At 47.7% G+C, this 20,915-nt stretch overlaps 6 protein-coding genes across 6 annotated transcripts; 4 read left to right on the plus strand and 2 right to left on the minus strand.

The window, feature by feature from the left end:
• The first annotated feature begins 570 nt into the window (after positions 1-570).
• Positions 571-1,733, plus strand: FOMMEDRAFT_23962 (peroxiredoxin Q). The gene is made up of 6 exons (XM_007271522.1): positions 571-741; positions 807-857; positions 916-1,013; positions 1,064-1,145; positions 1,203-1,242; positions 1,299-1,733. The coding sequence occupies exons 1-6, from the start codon at positions 612-614 to the stop codon at positions 1,486-1,488; spliced, it is 591 nt and encodes a 196-aa protein (XP_007271584.1). The 5' UTR covers positions 571-611; the 3' UTR covers positions 1,489-1,733.
• Positions 1,734-2,064: 331 nt separating this feature from the next.
• FOMMEDRAFT_23964 (uncharacterized protein) lies at positions 2,065-5,157 on the plus strand. The gene is made up of 11 exons (XM_007271523.1): positions 2,065-2,624; positions 2,687-3,031; positions 3,089-3,141; positions 3,195-3,296; positions 3,352-3,514; positions 3,582-3,650; positions 3,706-3,768; positions 3,822-3,974; positions 4,035-4,058; positions 4,118-4,352; positions 4,416-5,157. The coding sequence occupies exons 1-11, from the start codon at positions 2,568-2,570 to the stop codon at positions 5,102-5,104; spliced, it is 1,953 nt and encodes a 650-aa protein (XP_007271585.1). The 5' UTR covers positions 2,065-2,567; the 3' UTR covers positions 5,105-5,157.
• A 176-nt stretch (positions 5,158-5,333) lies between these two features.
• FOMMEDRAFT_143431 (FAD/NAD-binding domain-containing protein) lies at positions 5,334-7,026 on the plus strand (the record flags this gene model as incomplete). The annotated part of the gene is made up of 2 exons (XM_007271687.1): positions 5,334-6,035; positions 6,096-7,026. 2 exons carry the CDS (start codon positions 5,334-5,336, stop codon positions 6,939-6,941), a joined length of 1,548 nt encoding a protein of 515 aa, XP_007271749.1. The 3' UTR covers positions 6,942-7,026.
• A 967-nt stretch (positions 7,027-7,993) lies between these two features.
• FOMMEDRAFT_23965 (short-chain dehydrogenase) lies at positions 7,994-9,714 on the minus strand. Its single transcript, XM_007271524.1, has 8 exons — positions 9,682-9,714; positions 9,465-9,580; positions 9,288-9,413; positions 9,143-9,235; positions 8,801-9,071; positions 8,631-8,736; positions 8,457-8,574; positions 7,994-8,383 (listed from the first exon to the last, which is right to left on the minus strand). The coding sequence occupies exons 2-8, from the start codon at positions 9,548-9,550 to the stop codon at positions 8,266-8,268; spliced, it is 918 nt and encodes a 305-aa protein (XP_007271586.1). The 5' UTR covers positions 9,551-9,580; positions 9,682-9,714; the 3' UTR covers positions 7,994-8,265.
• Positions 9,715-13,770: 4,056 nt separating this feature from the next.
• FOMMEDRAFT_162241 (uncharacterized protein) lies at positions 13,771-14,667 on the minus strand (the record flags this gene model as incomplete). The annotated part of the gene is made up of 2 exons (XM_007271688.1): positions 13,771-14,011; positions 14,072-14,667. 2 exons carry the CDS (start codon positions 14,665-14,667, stop codon positions 13,771-13,773), a joined length of 837 nt encoding a protein of 278 aa, XP_007271750.1.
• A 1,767-nt stretch (positions 14,668-16,434) lies between these two features.
• FOMMEDRAFT_171307 (uncharacterized protein) lies at positions 16,435-20,794 on the plus strand (the record flags this gene model as incomplete). The annotated part of the gene is made up of 4 exons (XM_007271689.1): positions 16,435-16,479; positions 16,539-16,899; positions 17,214-18,543; positions 18,646-20,794. 4 exons carry the CDS (start codon positions 16,435-16,437, stop codon positions 20,792-20,794), a joined length of 3,885 nt encoding a protein of 1,294 aa, XP_007271751.1.
• Positions 20,795-20,915: the final 121 nt, after the last annotated feature.

The following is a 20,915-nucleotide window of genomic DNA, read 5'->3' on the forward strand; positions in this document are numbered from 1 at the left end:
CGATGAGCGGTTTTTATCATCATATTCGGACACCTCGCTTTCTGTTTCACTTGGAGCGCGTTTCCGCCTTGCCATTGCCGAAATGAACAGGCGGGAAGTGATCGACTAGAAGTTGGCTGTGGTGGAAATGCTTTATAACTCGTGAGGGCGGGCTTGCGCATCAAAGAGGTGCTATTATTGCGAGGGCGCGCCCTCAGTCTAAGCAATGTCCCCTACATAGTCATTTGAGGGCGAGGTGATGGAGACATGTTTGCAAAACGATGATGCATCGGTCCCGCGGTCCTGCAGCAAAAGGAAACAGTCTTTCGATAAGGCAATATTTCGCACGAAATTTCTTGAAAGGACAAATTGTCTGCAAAGTGAAATTGGACGAGTTAGCAAGGCCTGCAAGAATCACCAAGTGCCTGTTTGGGAATGCGCAAACTCGGAGGTTGGACCCACAAGCACAAGAGTGTCAGCAGTCACAAATTCGACAAAGTCACGTCACGTGCTCATTTCCCATCATCTGGCACGTGCGACACAAGGTCTCACCATAAGTACCTGACCATGCTGCTTTATTTCGAAGTTCCCACCTCCACGAAAGCTGATTGATTATACTCAGCCCGGCTACGATGAAGAAACACTCGCTTCTAGGAAAGAAAGCACCAGAGCTTTCGCTGCCTAATTTCGACGGGTCAACCTTTGCTTTCACCCCTGGTGCGAGCGGACGTCCAACAGCACTCTTCTTCTATCCCCAGTCTGGTCAGCCTGCTCATTATATATACAACTCGAATGGGTGCGCTGAAATATGACGTTGACTGGTGTAGGAACGTACGGCTGCACGAAGGAAGCCTGCCAGTTCAGGGACGCGCTTTCTGGTTAGCGTCATTTTGCATTGCGAAACGATGGTGCTGGAAATGTCTTTGCCACTTTTAGAGGAAGAGATATTCAGGTCAACAAATATCGAAGTTATTGGAATCAGTCCAGACCCGGTTGAGAAACAAAAGAAGTTCGTTGAGAAGAATAATTTAACTGTTCGTACCTCTACGTGCTCTTGCAAGGTATTTGGCTTATCCAACTGCAGTACCCAATCTTGAGTGACGAGAAGGGCGAAGCACGAAAGGCGTATGATGTTTCAAAGGGTCTATTGGGTCTGACCGCGTCAAGTACGTTTATACGCTTGCAAATTGAGCTTATGCTGATCATGGTAATTGTATTAATAGGCAGGGTCACATTCGTCATTGATTCGGAAGGCACTGTCAAGTCGGTCATCTATAATTTGAACAATTCCGTCATTCGCATTGCTAAGTTTCTCACAGGGATGCCTTCGATTCTACTCTCAACTTCTCCGCACACCACAAATTCGTACAGGACTGGCTGAAGTCCACTCAGCAACCAAAGGAGCCATCCAACACGGAGACCGCGGCCGCACCCGCTCCCACGGCAGAACCCGACGCGGGGGCGACTCCTGCCGATAAGCCTGCTGAAACCGGCGAGACTACTGCGTGAACACCAGGCGTGGGCTTCAAGGCAAAGTCTTGTCTTGTCTTGTCATCCTCGCTCGTATCGGATTTGTATTTCAGAAGTTCTAACGTTTGCGTCATAGCTGGATTCAGATTGATGTATGTTCTATAACTTCTATTCACTATGCCCCACCTCATCTTTTCGTCTCGACGGTCCAATTGCCTACTAATTGCTTGTTGTTGGTCTTACTGAAATATATTCATGGACAAGCGTTCCACTTAGTCTATTGTATGACATAGCTCGAGTCCGACTCGCGCCAGAAGAGTATGCTGGGAAACTATCATCGTCTGAACTGCGAAATCGTGGAGTCTCTTCTATACATTTCAACTACAATTACTGCCGGCAATTAACGATCAAATTGTTCCGACTGTATGCCGTCGTTCGGAGTAATGGAAGGGAGAATTAAACTGTCATCGACTGTGTCTAGAGTAGGTTTGCGTTGCTGGGCTACATTCGGACTCACACTATTATGAAGTACAGTATATGATTGACATCCAGCATATTACCAGTACAGTTGAAGTCTAATTATCCGAGTGTTACTTCACGGCTCACGCTGCGCCCGCAAGCTTTACAGACGCGCCGCTCTGGGAGCCTCCAAGCCCATCTATAAATTGATCCGTGTATTGTGGCCGCCGAATTACTCCCGACTGCGGGGTCTCTGAAAATAGGTCATGGCCGCCGGTAGGATGTTGCTAAATCCGTTCTACAGAGTAACACTAGGAGCTCCAATATTCCGAATGACGGTGCCGGTAACATGCGGTACTCTTACTACGTCCACGCGCCACCCATATGTTTGATCTCTTTCGGGCCGCTTAGCTGTGAATGGAATGCGCTGGAATATACTGCGGACAAGAGCATGCGCTGTTCAGTGTAAGTAGTACATAGAGGTCCAGCACACGTCATTCGATCTGGTCTGTTGTTGCTCTTGTCCCCTCCTGCTGCTGTGCTCGTGTGCTGTGCCTCTCCTTGCTGGTTTGACTTCTTGATTTCTGCTTTCTGGGCTTTCCTACTGTCGGCTGGGCCGTTAATACGTTGACGTACCAAACGCTGAGCAGGAACTCGACATGCGTGCCAAGCACATATTAAATCGTCTACCAATTGGGACGAAGATTAGGCTTGTGGTGTGTATATGCTAGTTAGATATACTCCTTGACTAGGACTGACATGCATGGTCCCTCTGCAGTATGACAGAGTCACCCTCACACCGCTTACGACTGCGTTCACCGTCTTAGCGCTGGCGCATTGCATTGTCCAAATTTCGCTTCAAGCAGTTGCTTATGCCTCGAATACCTCGATGAATTATGAGTTGTCTCAACTTCTTCATGAGACGAACGCAACAGGAGTACATGCCTTTGTCGAGAATGATCAGCTGGAAATTTGTCAGGACTCTGCAGATGGGAACGACGAATTGTGTTTTACTATCACAAGTGTCGGAGTGGCTGGACAGGATGACACTATTCGACCTGGCAGTCCTTCAAACCATACGTCTCGTGCTTTACAAATGGACATTTATCCCCGTGCAGTGAATGTAAGTCAAATCTATACTAAGTCTGAATAAAGGTAACAAGTTTGCCGCGTTGCTTAGGACTCGAATCTCAGTACTCAATGCTTAGAAGCACTGAACTGGCCACTGATGATGTGAGTTGTAATTTTAAAGACAGTTATTCGTTTCCATTCATTACCTCAAATAGTTTGCAAGACGCGCGAAGAGAGGACATATGCTTTCTTATTTTCCAAGTCTGGCTCTTTGGAATTTCTATCGTCACGGTCCTCAATGAATCGATTCCTCATCTGTAAGAATACATTAAATAATATATACGCCATATGATTGCTTATTAGCACAAATAGCGTCTCTGCGCTCGTAACGCACGTTTTATCAACTATTTGGAGCATCTTCCAGATCTCCCGCACTCATCAGTATGGAGGACTCTACAAATCGCTCGTTGTAAATGATGCATGCGGCGGGATAAACGTCCTGTCAGGCTTCTGGATGAAGCGTCTGAGTCTCTTTGTATGTCTTTTTCACCCGTTGATACGGATATATTCAATTAAATCAATGGCTGGATAATTGTCTGTAGATTCCTATCTTTGCTTTGAACGCGGCTGCGTCTATCATTACACTTTTTGTTTCTTACAAGTTATTTCATGTACGCAGACGTCAGCTTATTGTCTGGAAGAAGCATATTCTGACTGATTGTCCAGGTATATGCACATCAGACCTTCAAGCGAGTGGGCTGGTTGGATAGCATGAATCGTTTATACTCGGTACGTTTTAATTAGCAGGCTGCGTGTGTGTCTTGGATTAACTGGGCCTGCAGCTTATCTTGACGTTCTCTGTTGCCCTACAACTCTCGGCGTTCTTCGTCATATGCTCTTCTGCTTTAATGGTGGACGCCTTGTTCAACAGTGTCTTTGTGAGATATGTTGTGAATAAGACGGCCTACAGGATTGTCTTTATTCATATTTGTGTCGTGAGTGCCCCCTCAGAAATTTCCGGCTACATTGGCAGTGCTGACTGGTACAATGTGCAGTGGACGTTACCTTGGGTTTTCATAGTACGTACGATTGCTTGTATGCAATTATCATTGTTTACTGAACCTGTCCTTCCTCCCAGGGCTGGTCCTCGTTTCGTAGAGAACATCGGCTGTGGACAGTCATGTTCTTCATCATGGGCACCGCGATGGTAGGAGCATGGGTATCAATATTTCCAACCACTTTCTTTGCGAAGAAATTTGCAGTCTTTCCATTCTTTGCAACAATAACTATTACTTCGCTCTGCACACTGGTGGTGACATTATTGCTGGGAGCAATATGCCGCTTGAATTTTGGAAAAGGTCTGCCACAATACTGTAAGTAGAAAGGCATGAAGGTGGATAGTTTTTCTTTGACTGACTGATATGCTTCGTGTTCAGTGAAGAACCAAGAACTCATCGATGAGCCGGGCTTCGTGCCCGTGTTCCTGACACGAAAGCGACAATCAAAGTTGCTGTCGATCGTCTTTCCGGATAAGCGTATCCCTTCCACCATGCGCTATTACCAGTCGAAGCAATCTGGGCTAAAACAAGGAGCCGACGTGCAGAATTCCGACGAAGCTCCCGCATACGATATAGAAAGTCTTGGGATTAAATCGCCTATGGATCCAAATCTTGCGATGGACCATGAATTACCGAGGCAAAAGCGTGGACGCACCTCTTTCCTGTCTTCATTGACAGGTTCGCGAATAACGAGCTCGAGTTCACGTCTTTCAGTATTTCAAACACCTAATAGCGATGCCAAGCACGTAACATTTCCCGAAAGCGTCCACGACGCTAAGCGCTCCAGCTATATTCAGTCATTCTCTAATCCAGTTTGGCGCACATCCGCTCTAGAGAATTCGACTCCAGACACCAAGAGCAATTCAGCTCACAATATACATTCGCACTCGACGGGCTTGCTGTCTTCCTCTTCATCTCCTATGTCCCCTTCTCCCAATACCTATTCACGAATAACTGATGTTCAGTCCCCTCAGAGGTCATCATCATCTACATACCATAATGTAATCCGAATGACACCTCCGGCAGGCAAAGTTGGTTTACCAACTAGCCCTAAATATTTCAAATAACTAAATTTTGTACGTTTGCGTTCTGTAGCATCCAATCTGTATCTCTACTCCGGATAATTGTTAGCCCGTGTGAAGCGGCATGAATGCTTTAAATAGAAAATCGTTTCTTAGTTCGTCCTTTCACGTGTGCACAAATCTTGTCCATGCAGAGTCCTTTCGATGTATAGAGGAAGCATGGTAATGTGTATAACTTTCACTCACGCTTCCACCACAGTAAGGGCTTCAAAACATGGAGACCTATGATTGTATTGTCGTCGGAAGCGGGCATGCAGGCTCCTGTGCTGCCTTGTCTGCAGCTCAATCCGGATGCAAGCGCGTTCTCATTGTTGAAAAGGCGCCTCGGGAATGGACTGGAGGGAACGGCTTCTTTACTGCCGGTGGTCATCGAACAACGCATGAAGGAGTGAAGGATTTGCTCCCAATTGTCCAGAATGTATCAGCCGAACAAGCATATTTGATAGACATGGATCCCTATCGTGCTGAAGACTTTACACGGGACATAATGCGACTATCTGGAGAAAGGTCTGACAAGGCTCTGGTAGAAGAACTTGTAAAGAATTCTCGTGACACTGTTGAATGGCTAGCACGAAGTATCGGTGTGCGTTTTATCCTTGCGTTCAACCGGCAAGCATATCAGGTCGGCGGTAGGCAGAAATTTTGGGGTGGACTCGTATTGAGCGTGGTGGACGGAGGAAAAGGACTCATTGCTGACGATCATGCCGCGCTGCAAAGGGCAGGAATAGAAATCAAGTACGACACTTGTGCTACTGCGCTACTCAAAGATGGAGACTCCATCTGCGGGTTAGTCGCTACGTGCAAGGGTGCGGATATCACTTTCCACTCCTCATCTGTCGTTCTTGCGTGTGGAGGATTCGAAGCGAACCGCACCCTGCGATCGAAACACCTCGGAGACGAGTGGTCCCGCGCTCGCGTAAGTAATGAATATCCAGTATCCAAGAGGGAAGAATAAAATTACGAATTTTCTGAGTAGGTACGTGGGACCCCCTTCAACACCGGAGACGGACTTACATTAGCATCCGCTGTCGGAGCAAAACTCACGGGAGACTTTAGCGGCGGAGGGTGCCATAGCACATGCTGGGACGCAAACGCCGATCCAGACGCTGGCAACCGCGTCCTGAGCAATCAATACACAAAGTCTGGTTACCCGCTTGGCCTAATGATCAACGCTGCTGGGCGCCGGTTCGTTGACGAGGGTGCGGATTATCGTAACTATACATACGCAGCATACGGGCGCGCTATTCTTGCGCAGCCGGGTGGCATTGCGTTTCAGGTGTATGACAACCAGGTCATAAAGTGGCTGCGAGAAGAAGAATATGCCGATGATGTCGTGAAGAAAGTATATGCGGACAGTATTGACGATCTCGCGGATAAGCTAGTCGCGGAAGGTTTGGAGGGGCCAACTACATTCGTCAGCACGATTGAGAAGTATAACGAAGCGGTCCACACTCACCGAGGGCTCCATTCCGATCTCGTCTGGGATCCCTCTGTAAAAGATGGTCTTTCAACAGGAGTACAGAGCACCGTTGATCCACCAAAGAGCAACTGGGCTCTTCCTTTAACAAGGCCGCCTTTCCTCGCCGTGAAGATCGCGTGTGGAATCACTTTTACCTTCGGCGGACTTGCAATAGATCCAGAATCTGCTGGTGTAATCTCCGAAGATACAGGCAAGCCGATTCCTGGGCTGTTTTGTGCAGGTGAACTCGTTGGTGGTCTATTCTACGGAAACTATCCGGGAGGAAGCGGACTTACTAGTGGAGCAGTATTTGGGAAGAAGGCGGGTAATGCGGCAGCTTACCATTCACGCCAAATGAACTAGTCGTTGCGTTGAGTGGCCGATGGCCCGATAGTACAGGAAACCCATCAGAGTGACAGTCAAATGTACAATAAGTTACAGAATTAAAAGGGACAGGTTTCTTTGAGTCAGGAGGACGACCGTGTTTATTGTCTTTCTAACACGTTGGCCAATGCCCCATAGATGGATTTGTATGACTATTGGTGAATTTCCCTCCAAAAATAGTAACCATAAGTGAATTCTAACGAGTTGACGACGTCTAAGTGTAGTTATGATAAATGTTAAAATATTTAAAAGTCAATCCAATCCAACCGGATTCGTATTCTATGCATTGCCTGATCAGGAAAACCATCATGGGTAAATACAGCAGACATTTCTATAGTAATTGGAAGACATGCAAGTCGTACCGCACTGTCTTTCAAAGTTCTTGTTCGTTGTGAATTATACATTCATGCTATCAGTAATTTCAATTTTCACTTGTACATAGTTATTATAATAGATTTGCTGGTCTGCTCCTTTTGATAGGGTGATAAAAGGATATTGAATACCTCACTTGAGAGATACACGGTCTATATGCAAGTATTGATACCTCTGATGAATGTGCATTCGGTTCAATTAAATTACCTGGAACGATAGCTTTATGGATCCTTCTATCTCAACGCTCAGCACTGTATCCGTTTTTGCACAAATTCCAAGAATGCATATCTGCATATAGAAAATGGTAGAATGCCCCATTTCACCGGACTCCCTGTGGTTCTTCAGGGCGGATGAAACATGCGGTCATGGACAAGGACCAAAGTCTCGCCGATGAGGTGTACGAAACAACCGCACTTCAGGCGCATTATACATATGCCTGACATTACGGCTCAGGAAGATCACGGGCGGGACGGGCTGTAAAATGAAATCGGACGAGTGTGCTTCTCTATCCTGTAACCGTCTTTACGAAATTAATGGCGATCGCGACGGAACAAAGTTCATGCTCTTATCTCCCTGATAAGATGATATGTTGTTGAGATGCTTGAAAGATGGAGGAATCAGGAAGCCTTGAAAGATGACAATTGTACAGTCGAAGATTCCCTGAACTTCGATGTTGTTCACCACGAAAATACGTAAAACAAGTTTTGCGAAATACACCGACTTGTAGAAAACGTCCGAGCCAGCCAGAGTTCAAGCCGGTTACGCTTTGCATTGGCAATTATCGCTTATAAGTTGTCTCCAACCGCACACAACCGTCGGCATTACGTTTCGTTTAGGACGCCACATGAGCGCCTATTCACCACTAACTTACATTTGTGTGGAATATCTCGAATGTAACACGACCGACGATCGGAAGATAAACCCCGATCGGTCAGCGAGTGGAAGGATTTACTGCGAGGTATCCACCGTCAATAATGATCTCCTGACCGTTTGTATAACAGCCCGCGGGGGAAACGAGATAGATGACGATTCCCGAGACTTCTTGTGCACTGAACATGCGTGTTTTCCAGCGCGAAGATAATGAGCGTACCACCCAAATTGGGACATATTACATGTACTTACTTCCCTGGCCTACCAGCAGGAACTGGCAGAATAGTCTGTCCCACCTTATTGGTCTGCTCTACACTGACGCTTTCAGGATCCGGGATGACTCTCTGTGTCATTTCAGTCGCATAAACGCCTAGGCCGTAGAGCGTTTGAAAGGGAATGTCGAGAGTAGTTAGCTTTTATACATACCGGGAGCGACAGCATTAACTCGCACGGGAACTCCTTTCAATGCGAATTCAGTCGCCAATATGCGAGTTAGGTGTGATGAAGCCGCCTTGCCGCTATTATAGGCGAACTATGGATTCCAATATTGCTTGTCAACTGTTACAAGAGCCATTGAACTCATGGTTTAAACTGACATGATTCTGTGCGAGGCGCATCACGCCGCTGATACTTGTAATATTGACGACAGAGCTCTGCCAATGTTTCGAGTCCTCCGACCCCTTCGAGAGAAGGCCGAGGAAGGCAGTAGTGACGAAGAAAATAGAAAATGTATTGACGCGGTACACGTCGGACCACGATTCAAACGATTCATTGTCGAAGAGGGCGCGTCCAAGCGTTCCAGGTTCCTTGTGCTCGGGGGAAGATAGGTCATTGAAGAACGATGATACTGGACCTACTTGACCCGAGCTGCGAGAAACGTAATAGGGAATATCAGTCTCGCGCAGTGACAGTGACAGCAGTTGTAAATAGTGAGATACTTGTTGACCAGTATATGAAGTTTTCCTTCTTGTTGCTCAATCGCCTTCACACCTTCCAGGATGCTAGCCTTGTAGGTAACATCCATTGGTAGTCTAAAGACTATTTCAGCTCGCAGCTCCAGAGAAGTATTCCTGCACCACTCACGGATATAATGATCCTTTTGCACTCGAATCAAGTGATTTTGCTGCCTTCTCTAATGCCTCTTTCCTTCTGCCCGATATATATACTTTTGCGCCATTTGTCGCGAGACCCCGTGCAATCATGAGTCCACTGCATACAATTTAATCATTGAACATTTTAGTGGTATGATGGACGAAGTACATTCCGCTTCCCCCACCAGTTACCAAGGCTATGCGACCGCTAAGATCATAAAGTGCATTCAACGAGAGGCCGGAAGACCCAGACATGCTTTGAAGCTGCAGGATACTGAACGTGATCTGGATGCGATATACAGATCGATCATTCGTCGAGTAGGGTCATTGACGAGGTATGTACCGATGAGATCACAAGAAACGAACATAGACCACGAAATACATACGGGGGCTGCGACTTCAGTTATGTACCGAGGTAGACAGCTGCAATATTTGTGACAAAGAATTAGGAGAAGAACAAGATAGGGACTCGTAAACAGAATCAACAGATCGACGCGTTCATGGCACGTGACTTAATCATTAAAATGATTAAATGGTCAATATCTAATTACGTTATCTTTCCAGAAACGTCCGTGGGTGTTCATCGGATGCGTGTTTCCTTTGTCACTCATGCATCTAAGCATACACGTGAATGCTCTATCTCAACTGTACTGTGAAGCTTGCACATGGACTACACAGTGTCAGAAGACTGGTTCTACTTCGTGCTGCCCCCTTGCAACTTTAGAATCTTCTCAAGGAACACAGCAAACAAGCAATACTTCCTAGAATAGCCTTGCTTTATTTCACTCTTGATGTTTCAAGGTACTTTTATGCTGTATCATTCCTACGTTTCATCTATGGGTAAAGCAGTAACAAGGCTTTCTCAGTCTCTTGTTCTTCTACCGTCTACAACCAAGGAGGCCAAAGAGAGTGGCATGCAGTCTTGGTTCCTTGTTCTCATGTCCAAGGTCTAATGACACGATAAGGACTGCCGATTCCGTTTGTATGGCCTACTATAAATACTGAGAACTCTTAGGCTTAAAAGATGTATGCCCACGCAAAGAAGCGATCTTATTGCGTCATAGTGAAACAGTACACTCGTTCGCAGATAAAGGTGTTCTCATGTACATTGCAAGAGGTGGATGCAGAAGGTGATTCGTCAGCCTGAGGCTTCATTCAAACGTCCGGCATTACGCTTCCTCCCTTCCCTAACGATGTCCCTATCCTCCAGCCTCTCGTTGTTTAATACACCTAGTGTAGGGCCGAGACTCCATGGAATTTGGGAAACCCTGGAAAGCCGCCAGGCAGCTGGATTTCTGGCATTATGTCACATGGGATCCTTCTAGAGGCTTGAATGTGAAGCAATTAAAGGCACCTTTCTCATTCTATAAAAACACGTTGCCGATTCGGCGATTGACGAGGGTTCTGGTATAGGTTCTATTTGCAGTTAATATTTCGGCAGACAGGATACTGCAATTTAAACAAGACACAGATAGGCAACCTTTCGGTAATAAAAAAGGAATTCAAAAGACACTCTACTCGTTCTCAATATTAAATATCACATCGGTCTGTAAGTCTCAATCTAGCACAATATGCATGAATACATTGAGTGTATAACTGCGTTCTAGGAAGATGCCTCGCATACCTGGCTGTTGAGAAGGAGAACACAATCAGACCATTTGTGTACGAGTCGAATTAAGTCATCAATACACATTTAGCCGTTTTGAAAAGAAGCCTGGGTCCGAGTATTAGTCACTGCCGCCAAGGCACCTGATATTTGAGTGCATAGGTTCTGAAGCACTACGTCAGACTGTCGGCTCATTTGGCAGTGCGATGACAGATATTAAAGACAGAGTAGCACTTTGTGCAAGGAGGTTTCTACTTAATCAACTTAGAAGTCTTCAAGTGCTCCCACCAGACCCTTCTGGTTGGACTCTTTTGCGCCTAATTCCTGGACATACCATCTATCACATTGGCGGCACACTTGTTGCTTCTCGGCTGACATGCTACCCTCGAAGCTACTTTTTTTTTTTGTGTAGCAAACAGAACAGGTTTCTTGTGTTCTGCACTTTGAGTGACTGCACCCTTATCTACAAGTTCCCCAGCTATCAATGTGCCACTCTGTGAACGAGTAGACAAGCGTGAGATCATCAAGCAGGTGTTATGGGAGCTACTTTTTTAAAGGGAAAACAGGAAAAGATTCCAGCCCAACTGCAATACAGGCGACTGGGATGAGAGAAGTCTAAAACTTTGACAAGGCAACACCAGAAAAGTACGGGAAATAAGACCAGATACACATCTGAGTAAACACCGCCGAATTGTTGCCTCTTAGAGCCCGAAAGTTTTTCATCTCAAAAAGGAAAGAATATCTAGGCTTCTGGGAAAGTTTGATCATCTGTAAGTTAAATAAAAGGCTGTTTGAGTATATGTAAAGCTTCTCAGACGCCGGCTCTTGAGAGAAAATACACACATTGAGGTTTCTATTAATGCTCGAACTGAGCACTTCGTTATGCGGAATCCTCTATACCAGCATGTCAAACGTAGCACACCCTGAACATCCATAACACGTTTCGACTTAGGGTATGCGCCACAAAGCCTTAGAAGACAAAGGCGCAGAACTTAACTTTGATTTGAAAGCAGCTGATTGGTTTTTGTGCTTTAGTCACGCAGGGAAGCCGAGATGAGATGCACTGGAAAGACACTTTGGAAGAACGGGCTATCTTCGGGCTTCATGTCCGGTGGCCTGGTCAGAATTTATTAATAGTGACCTTCGGTGTAGCACTTTGCTTAGAGAGAAGGACCAGAAGGCATTTTACGACCCACTTAAATTACGAGAAAGAGCATTGAAGCTGACGACTAAAAGGCGTTCCTAAACTTCATCTTCGCGTTATTATTTGGTTAGAGCATGGATACTCCGATTTGAGATTATTGCATCCGAACCTGTCTGGAGCATGAACTAGAGTTATTGCTATCCGCCTACTTCTGTGATGTATTGCAGAAACAGCATGGTCGTTGGAGGCCACGTAGCTGAAGCACATGGATGAACTCTTAACTTAGTGAACACTGGAGGACGACGTAGCCGGAGATACCTCTCAGAAAGTTAGAATCTGGAGTTCCTTATATAGGGGATGACAAGAGAACAACTTGACCTTGGAGCTTGATAGACTACAATCTTGCAGTGCGACGGACCTTCTTTCCCTGAAGGGGATCCTTGAAAGAAAGGAGAAAACCACCCTGCGAATCGGAACTGGCACGAAAGATCGCCGGGCACGTGGCTACAGTTAGGCCAAATATATAGCAACAGGCGCGCTCATACTAGCATTTTATGGACTTAATCTCTCATGAACGAAACAACTGAATTTCCAAGACACTGCATCTAACACGTCTACCAGCTTTGCTTGATACCACTCGTCATGGTAAAAGGATTTTCATTCAACCCCGAATGGTCCGACGGAAATTCGAGCTTTCAAAACTGAAATCCGGGCTCTGCGGACAATCGCGCGAAGTCCCTTGTACTTGCAGTCGGCAGAGTCCTCATGCAGTCATCCCCCACAGGTGTCTTCGCACGACTGTGTTCTAGGATTCTACAAACCATCCTCGTGTTTGCTTAGAAACCTTGTATCTAGGGCTGGAATTTTGAGTTTTCTACGCGCTACTGTTTGGTCGCCATCAGAATTGCAGCCTGCTCAGCAGATAGCAACAGCTGTCGCAATTACTCCTGTCGCGAGTGGCTCTGTCGCGGAAGAAGCGTAGGCCCTCAGCGAATGTCAAGCATCCATGCACCGAACGATACCGAATATTAATTTCATTATGCTGCCACGCGCTGTGTTTGCTTCTGAGCCTAGAATATTGATGGCTATTTACTCCATGATCCTCTTAAGGCCTTATTTCCTTTGGCTGTTTCAGACACACAAGAGTCTTGAGAATGGAATCCATTCCAGCTTTACGACATCACATAATTGCTTTGAAGCTTCTACCGCCGCGAGGCAAAGTCGTGTCTGTCAATTCAAATCTCCTTCTATTCAGGCCTATCTATCCTGCAGACATGGCCTTGAGGTTCTGGCACGTCATCTGCAGCGATGACGGGCGCCTTGAGGTCGGCAGGGACGGGATGTTATGTCATTAGTTGCCGATTTTAGTTCACCATGGTCCATCTTGTTGGCGTGTCGCTTAACATTGACTGAACGAGAACGCAGGGACAAAATCTAGTTCACTCAGTCAATTGTTCAGAACAGTGTAGAAGAAGTTACAAGAGAAGAAAGGTCCGATTTTAGCCTAATAGCGAGCAATGATACATGAGGCATCGGGTGAATCAAAATCAGGGCTCCGGTGCGGGGTAAATACAGCATGAGTCGTTTATACAGTCTGCTTTCAAAAATACAGTTCAGCCGAATGTGCGCATCGATTGTCTGTGGAATTAAGCCAAAACAACGGAGCAATTCGTCCGCGGACCTCCTAAAAAATTGGCAAAGGCCGCTGTCAACTGTTTCAAGAGCCTAGAGACGGCACCTATGTTGAGCTTGAAAAGAACAACGGTGACGACAAAAGCGAAACGTGCCTGAGGGGGATGTCTCTTCGGCTGTCTGCTTACGGGACTTGCACGAACGCATGCGTGAGCCTGGCACCTTGTCGGGTCCACGTCTCTTGGGTTTCGCGTCGTAGCGGCATTCCTCGCGACGGCGCACACAGTTAGAACATGCCGGGCGAACCGCGTCGCAACGTATCTTACGACCACGGCTGGGAGCGTGGAAATCAGTATTATTTTTCTTCCTGCATCTAGCAAGCAACGGCGCTTACCATTGGTGGCAAGCCATGACGATCCGTTTCGAACCGCCTTTCCCCTCGCCGGACGAGGAGGATGCTTGTGCAGGGATGCTTAGAGGGGGAAGGGACGGATAGGGCGCAGATTCGCCTTCGCCACGTGCCGGGTGTGTCGCTCCATGAGGTAGGGTACTTGACGACGAACTTGCGGGTTGTGCCTGCGAATGGACTTGGAATGAGTGGAGACTGTGGCCCGGAGAATGTGTTCGTGCGGAAGTCCTGTACATCGACGTTTCGGACGTATGGACCGACGAATGTGGTAGATGGCCATGATGATGAAGGGGCTGAATTGGCGCGAGTGTCGTATTTTCGTACCGCCTGGGAGATTCATACGCGTGAGGGACGCTGCGATCACCTCTGTGATAAACATCGGTGGTATATGTGCCTTGGTAATCGCCAGCCTGATTCGGCTCGACACGAGGTAGATCATAGGCGTCATGCACTGGATCATAAGCCGCATGACTGATTGGGCCTCCTTGTGCATAATTCGGGGACTCGGGCGGGGACTGCCTAACATCCGGTGCATCACTAACTGTGTTCGTATTGTAATGAAGACGCGCTAGAAGTTTCATGCCGAAGATGAGTCAAAATTACAACTCAGTGCTCAATGAGCATAAGCAAATAAGACCTACATGAAATGCTGGGTAGGATATTCTGGCGTCTGTCTTCGCTGTGATACGAGTAGCCCGTACGAGGGCGGTTTTGATTATCCATACTTTGGAGAAGGGAGAGGGTGAGGGCAATGTTGGTTGAGGAAAACGACAAGCAGGTCCACAGTTGAACAAGGCACTCAGATATAAAAGGTGCACTTTTCTACGAACAAAGGTGCAACTTAAATATCAAACTTAACGAAAAATCTAGAGCAAAGAAACTCCGATTCTCCAGACCAGCGAGTGCGAAGGCAACACGTCTGGTTCTGGGCAGACCTTCGGAGCGAAGGACGTTGTTGGACGAGGAGGACGTTTCTCGGGATCTCCCCGCTCGGTGCGTTAAATCCACGGCCAGAAAAGGTAAAAGAGGAACCTCGCGCCTGCTGACCACAGCAATCGATGCCTGAGTGAGCTGCGAAAAAAAAGATCTCCGACGAAGTCTATACGTATCCTATTGTGGAGAAGGCGGGTCTAGTAAGTATATGGAAAGGAAATCTCAATGATTAGCGAAGCAAGCACTTGCCAAAGAGTTTCCGCTCTTGGCGGCAGGTCTCGGAAGGTTTGATTTCACTGAACCACCGATCCGTTCTACCGGAATACAGCACTTTAGAAGCGCAAAGGGTGGTGTAGATTATCAGCAGCCCGCGGATGGCTAGCGAATGCGGATTCAAATAGATACGGTGACTATGCCCGGGGTTTTCTTCCGATGTCAGAAGCGTTGCAGTCTTCCTCTGTAAGTCGACAGGGGGTAAGAAGAATTTGAGTGGATGGCTCTCCTTTATGATCGTCTACCGTTGCAGTATGTGATTCCCGGACTCGGGAGAGATATCCAAAACGACCGGAGGCTTTAGACTAGATGGACGTGTAGACTCAAGTTTCAACGCGATACGGCACACTTACGAATACTCGATTGGATCTGAGTCGAGGAAAGCTTGCGGCAATCAGCCATGTGCACGCGTATGTTTCGCTTCATAGAAATTCAAAGGCACTGAGAAAGGGGAGAACCAGGCAATTGTGCGACCTCGTGCTGCGTCTTCGTCTGCTACAGCAGCTACGCGAGCACGTAAAGTCGTAGATTCGTCATCGTAAGTCCAAAGTACCCTTTGCCATTTCATTCCAGCTCTGGGCGGTTACGGCCGATAACCTAATAAGATTGTTGCCGCGTGGACTGACATAATATCCATAGCACGTTGCCTACACCACAGCGAACTTTGAGAAAAAAACCCGAGCATCACCATGGGAAATAGAACCAGGATGGCTCAGCAAGTCAGTCGAGTAGCAGATTCGATAACATGAGGAAAACAGAATAAAGTGAAGCTGTCAGTGGACTCAGGCTCAGAGATTTCAGAAACAAGCAGCGGTGGCAAGGGAACGACAACCCGTGGTAACGAGTGTGGGGAGTCGACTGGCGGCCAATGCAACTCTCCCAGACATGCAATCCCAGCAAGTGCTTGCTGTTGAGGCATTATCCACAACCAACGCCTTCGAGTTCACTCAGCCATACTTAGACACCAAGGCGGAGGGCTTCCGACCGGGGACCGGACATCGAAGTACCTTTTCGGCTTCTTTTCCCGGAGCGGCTCGATGACCAATACGTGACGTGACGGGCTTCCCTAATATAGTAAATTGATCATCAGGCTGGAAATTGAAGTGCGCCCATTCGGGAGTGAGTCGTAGTCGACGCCGACCATGCAGCGCCTCGTTGACGACGAGAGTGGCCGGTCAGCACCTGCGGTACGCTTTCACCTCAATATCCACCATCGGTCGTTTTCTAAGTCTCTGCTTGGCATCAGCTCCAGCCCCAGCTACACCAACAAGAGGACCATTTGACGCAGGAACGCGTCCCATCCACGTCGACTATCTCTGCCATGGCCGTATCCGCTCTGCCTGCTGGTCGTCGAGCATCGTCTCCATCGCCTCGACCAAAATCTCCTACCAACAGGCTTTTCCTACTATCCTCATCCCAACAGTCGGACCTGGCGACCGCAAGCAACCACAGTAAACCCGTGAGCCGGCTCTCTGATGCGTTTGCTAGCTTGGGTGGGCGTGCTCGGACTATCTCGACAGGGTCAGATCCAAAAGCTTCTCGCCCCGGGAAGTCGGTTGAAGCTCACATAGCAGAGACTACACCAGCAGAAAGTTCGTTTGGTATTGGTGAGTCACTTTCTTGCATTGTCACATATACTCTAGCATTGCAAAACCGACGCCCTATAACTCCTTTCGGATGCAACAATTCCACTCTTATATTCATGCCCTCCTCTAGAGGACCAATGAATATTTGAGTTATGTACTTGATGCATGCCATCACACAAAGACTTCCAGTGTCAGGCATCTCTGTTGCTTTCGGTGAATTAAGTTGTGCCTTTCAACCACAAATTAGATTTTACTTTTCATTTAATTAAACCATTTATTATTTCTGCAGCCCACGCGTATCGGTGTTCTCACAGATATTTTATTTTATTTTTTAGACGCGGATCCCTTTGCTAGTCAACCCGGTGGTTCATCAACGCAGATATCTCAGTTGACCAGTGATGCTTCTTCGACCACGACACAGCCTAATTTCAGCAATCAAGCTCAGAGAAGACAACGTGGGAGCCTTCTTTATGCTGCAACGGATGCTTTAGGGCTCGGGCGTGTCGGAGCAACTATCAGCAAGAGGATGGGCAAACGCAGCTCTATTGAACAAAGTAGAACTGCGCCTCCCCCTCAAAACCAGCCCCAGTCGCAATTACGAAGAGGCTTACCATGGAAAGGGAAAGTAAAGCCAAGGGGACATTGGGCGTTACAGCCTCCGTCATCCACGCATATTATATCAGATGTCATCGAAATCAGCGCGGCCAACACCGGTCGAAACACAGTCCGTGATGAGGAAGAAGAGAATGAACGAAGGGAGCGCGATCGACTCCGAGAGGCGGCTGCCGAGTCTATAGGAATTAGCCCTTTGTTCAGAGAAGATGCATCGTCTAGGCTCACGGAGAGTGATGGCATGAACTTTGACGATTCTGCTGAAAACCTATCCAGGGAACAAGAGACAAGCTTGGATACTGATCCAACAGATCGGACACAGAACATAGATAATTTGCAGACCAACGCGAATGGATCTGCGAAGCCAAACGAGAGACAGTCTGGGCTACAGCTGCGACAATCGCGAGAAAGTAGGCACAATCGTAGTTCATCGCTCTCTGGTATTGTTACGCCTACAACACCAAGTTCATCTTCCAATTGGCCTCTCTCGCCTCATGTTCCGCCCGTTATCTCGGGCAACGGAAGGACTCCAAAAGGTTCCGTGACGGCGTCTCTTGTCCAGCCAGAATTCCCTCCTTTTCCATGTCTATTTTCTACATTGAGCCCGTTTACATGCAAGTCTTCGTCATTATTGAAGTTCTTTCCGTCTGCACCGCTACTTATCCGTGGCTTCTCCCGGCAATGGCGTTCACGGACGATTGTGATGACTTCTCCGCCTCATTCAAAGCCTCCGTCATTAAGCGGCTTTCGGTCCATGGCCCCCGATGAAGTGTCGTCCTCCATCTATTATTTGCATCTGTTCAAATCTTCGGGAGCGGATGAGAAGGAACTCGAGAGATTGGAGGTGAATGAGAGCTCGGTGGTTTTTGTAGCCGAAGAAGAGGTCGCTGGCAAGCGCTCGGTCGTCAAAGTTGGTGGTATGGATGCCGGGGGAAAGAAGAAGGAAGTCAACGTGGAAGAGGCTTGTCAGACCATGTGGCTCCTTTCTATTGCTGATATGGATGAAGCACAGACTTGGATAACGACATTGAAAAACGCCGTGTTGGACCAAAGGTATGTTTTAATATTAGAAATAGTCATGGAGAGCTTCGAGGAAGCAGTCTCTCCTCATATAGTCTTTGTCACGAGGCTGTAGCTTACTCTTTTTTCTCTTAGAGCGGAAAAGGCAGGAATCGCCAAGGCAACTCAGCCGTCAGCGCCCGGTCCAAAGGGAGATTTAGACGTCATGCTTACTTTGCGTGCACAAGAAGTTGCTTCCACTGTTCGTCAGCATGCTCAAAGGTCGTCGAAAACACTGCACGAAGAAATACGCGCTCGCAACTCTGAAAGTCCTGCTCCAACCGTTAAGTCTTGGTCTGGCGAGACAAGACCTTCGTCGCCATCTGGACGAATGATGTCTTTGAAAAGCTTATTCTCAGTTCCGGGACGTTCTCGATCTTTGTCACATGGCACGAATCGAAGTGAGGACTCCCCGACGACGCCGGTGGATCCCCCATCGTTCACTTCTCGCGGGACAACGCTCCTAGACATGATCCGGCCTATGAGCGGAAATAGCACGACTGGGATAGCGGAGGCAGACTCGAAGTCGGCGCCATCGTCTCCAATTACTACCAGCCAGAATCTGCCCGTACCCATCGCATACCCGGGACCAATCTTATCTGCAGCGGAAATGAACTTGGACAGAGTAAGCTTGAAGGAGCGCGATCGAGAGATGCCAGAATGGTACACCCTTCAAAGTCGACAACGTGATAGGGGTGACTCTTTGACTTCCTTCAACACAGGGTCAGCTCTTCTTCCCCCACCACGTAACAAACGACCATGGACTTCCGCCGGCTTTCTCACTAATACTACAAAGCGTGAGCAACAAACAATCGATAACAGCCCCCCTTCTCGGAGGTCATTCCAGAGCACTGTATCGTTACGTGGAGCAAGGTTGAGCTTAGATGGAAAGACAAACCCACCTTCCGTTGATTCTAATGCTACTGCAACCGGTGCTGTTGGACTCGGGGCTCCGGAACTTGGATCGAAACGCGCTTCGTTATCCTCGTCTGTTTCGTCCTTTGTCAGCGCACCACCCGATCGGGACCCGCTTGCGGGACGAAGTTCTTCTACTATTCAACGTCGTATTAGAGCAGGGAAAATTCCTAAGATGTTAACACCACCAGCGGGTCCACCCCCTTCTGTACCAACGGATCAAATTCAACCGACACGTCCGAGTTTCTCATCAGGAGAACCTAATGCTGAGATACCTGGGGATCAGGCTCCGAGCCGGTCGTCTTCTTTGCGCAGCGCTACCAATTCCGATACCGTTCAGAATGGAATGATACCGACTGGTAGACGTCTTTCAACGTCATCTGCGCTTAGCTCTGGTTCAGTGGATGCATCGCAAGCACGTGGAGGCAGCTTTAGTTCTGTACGAAGGTCTTCAAACAGTCTGTCCCCGAAGCGTACATCAGTCCCCCCGCCTCAACGGCCTGCGCCGACCTGTGCACCTCCGCCAACCCCGCTGGAAGTAGTCAATAACTCAAAGGAAAATGGAGTCACGCCCAGACGTGCTTCTTTCCGTGAATCACTTTCACCCAGATCTCTTCGATTTTCTTTGAGTCCGCAATCCTCAAAGGATGGTTCTCATCCTGATGATGCTCTTCGACGTCGCAGTCTCAGCAATGGAAGTTCAGTACCAAACGGTGCATCATCCCATACAATACTAGCACCACCTGCGCCACCTCCCACCGGTCCTCTTCCCCCAACGCCGCGCGATCCTGTTCCCAACAGGTACTCAATTAGAGAGCGTTTGAGGATGAGAAGTGCTCCTTCTCCGCCACTTGGATTACGTCGAGGAGCAGGCGGACCACCAACTACCTTACCAGGCTCTCCCCCATTGGTTACCGTTTCATCTGTTGCGTCTTTGAAGGAGAGCACACACTCAATACCCATAGGAGAGCCTATTACAGAGATACCTAAAGACCTAAACTTTCTCAATATGTCTTCACCAGTCGATTCTTCGTCCGCCTCAACAGAAGATGCGGACTTTTTAAATGTATCTACCCCACATACGGCAAGTTTCCCGAAACAGATACCTGGAAGATCCTCGGAGCTTGCCCGGCCGGAACATCCGAATGGTTCGCCTCCAACGCCGGAAATGACGGCTTTGCCACCTCCTCCCCGCCGGGGTAGAAATGGCACCATTTCGGAGAAGGATAGGGACCGCAGTTCTCCGTCCGTCATAAATAGCGTGGAACCGACTACCGTGGATGGCATATTGCCCAATAACATACCGCTTGAGACTGTCACAACGATTTAATCTTATTTTTGGAAGGATTCTTGTAATTTGCTATGCATGTTGTTTGTTCGTCGTTATTTAGGAGGTTATTCTTGGTTTTGAGTTCATGTTGTAATAGTATCATTGTTAGCATTATTATGGA

The sequence above is a fragment of the Fomitiporia mediterranea genome (genome assembly GCF_000271605.1).
Source record: "Fomitiporia mediterranea MF3/22 unplaced genomic scaffold FOMMEscaffold_18, whole genome shotgun sequence".
Lineage (NCBI taxonomy): Eukaryota > Fungi > Basidiomycota > Agaricomycetes > Hymenochaetales > Hymenochaetaceae > Fomitiporia > Fomitiporia mediterranea.

Excerpts from the sequence above, each read along its gene's own strand:
- FOMMEDRAFT_23962 (XM_007271522.1), top strand. The coding sequence starts at position 612 with ATGAAGAAACACTCGCTTCTAGGAAAGAAAGCACCAGAGCTTTCGCTG. Across the intron at positions 858-915 it reads GTTCAGGGACGCGCTTTCTG|AGGAAGAGATATTCAGGTCA; the intron begins GTTAGCGTCATT and ends TGCCACTTTTAG. Across the intron at positions 1,243-1,298 it reads GATTCGGAAGGCACTGTCAA|GGATGCCTTCGATTCTACTC; the intron begins GTCGGTCATCTA and ends AGTTTCTCACAG.
- FOMMEDRAFT_23964 (XM_007271523.1), top strand. The coding sequence starts at position 2,568 with ATGCGTGCCAAGCACATATTAAATCGTCTACCAATTGGGACGAAGATT. Across the intron at positions 3,515-3,581 it reads TGAAGCGTCTGAGTCTCTTT|ATTCCTATCTTTGCTTTGAA; the intron begins GTATGTCTTTTT and ends AATTGTCTGTAG. Across the intron at positions 3,975-4,034 it reads TCTTTATTCATATTTGTGTC|TGGACGTTACCTTGGGTTTT; the intron begins GTGAGTGCCCCC and ends TACAATGTGCAG.
- FOMMEDRAFT_23965 (XM_007271524.1), bottom strand. The coding sequence starts at position 9,550 with ATGTCTGGGTCTTCCGGCCTCTCGTTGAATGCACTTTATGATCTTAGC. Across the intron at positions 9,072-9,142 it reads CTTCATATACTGGTCAACAA|CTCGGGTCAAGTAGGTCCAG; the intron begins GTATCTCACTAT and ends CGTTTCTCGCAG. Across the intron at positions 8,737-8,800 it reads TGCGCCTCGCACAGAATCAT|TTCGCCTATAATAGCGGCAA; the intron begins GTCAGTTTAAAC and ends TGGAATCCATAG.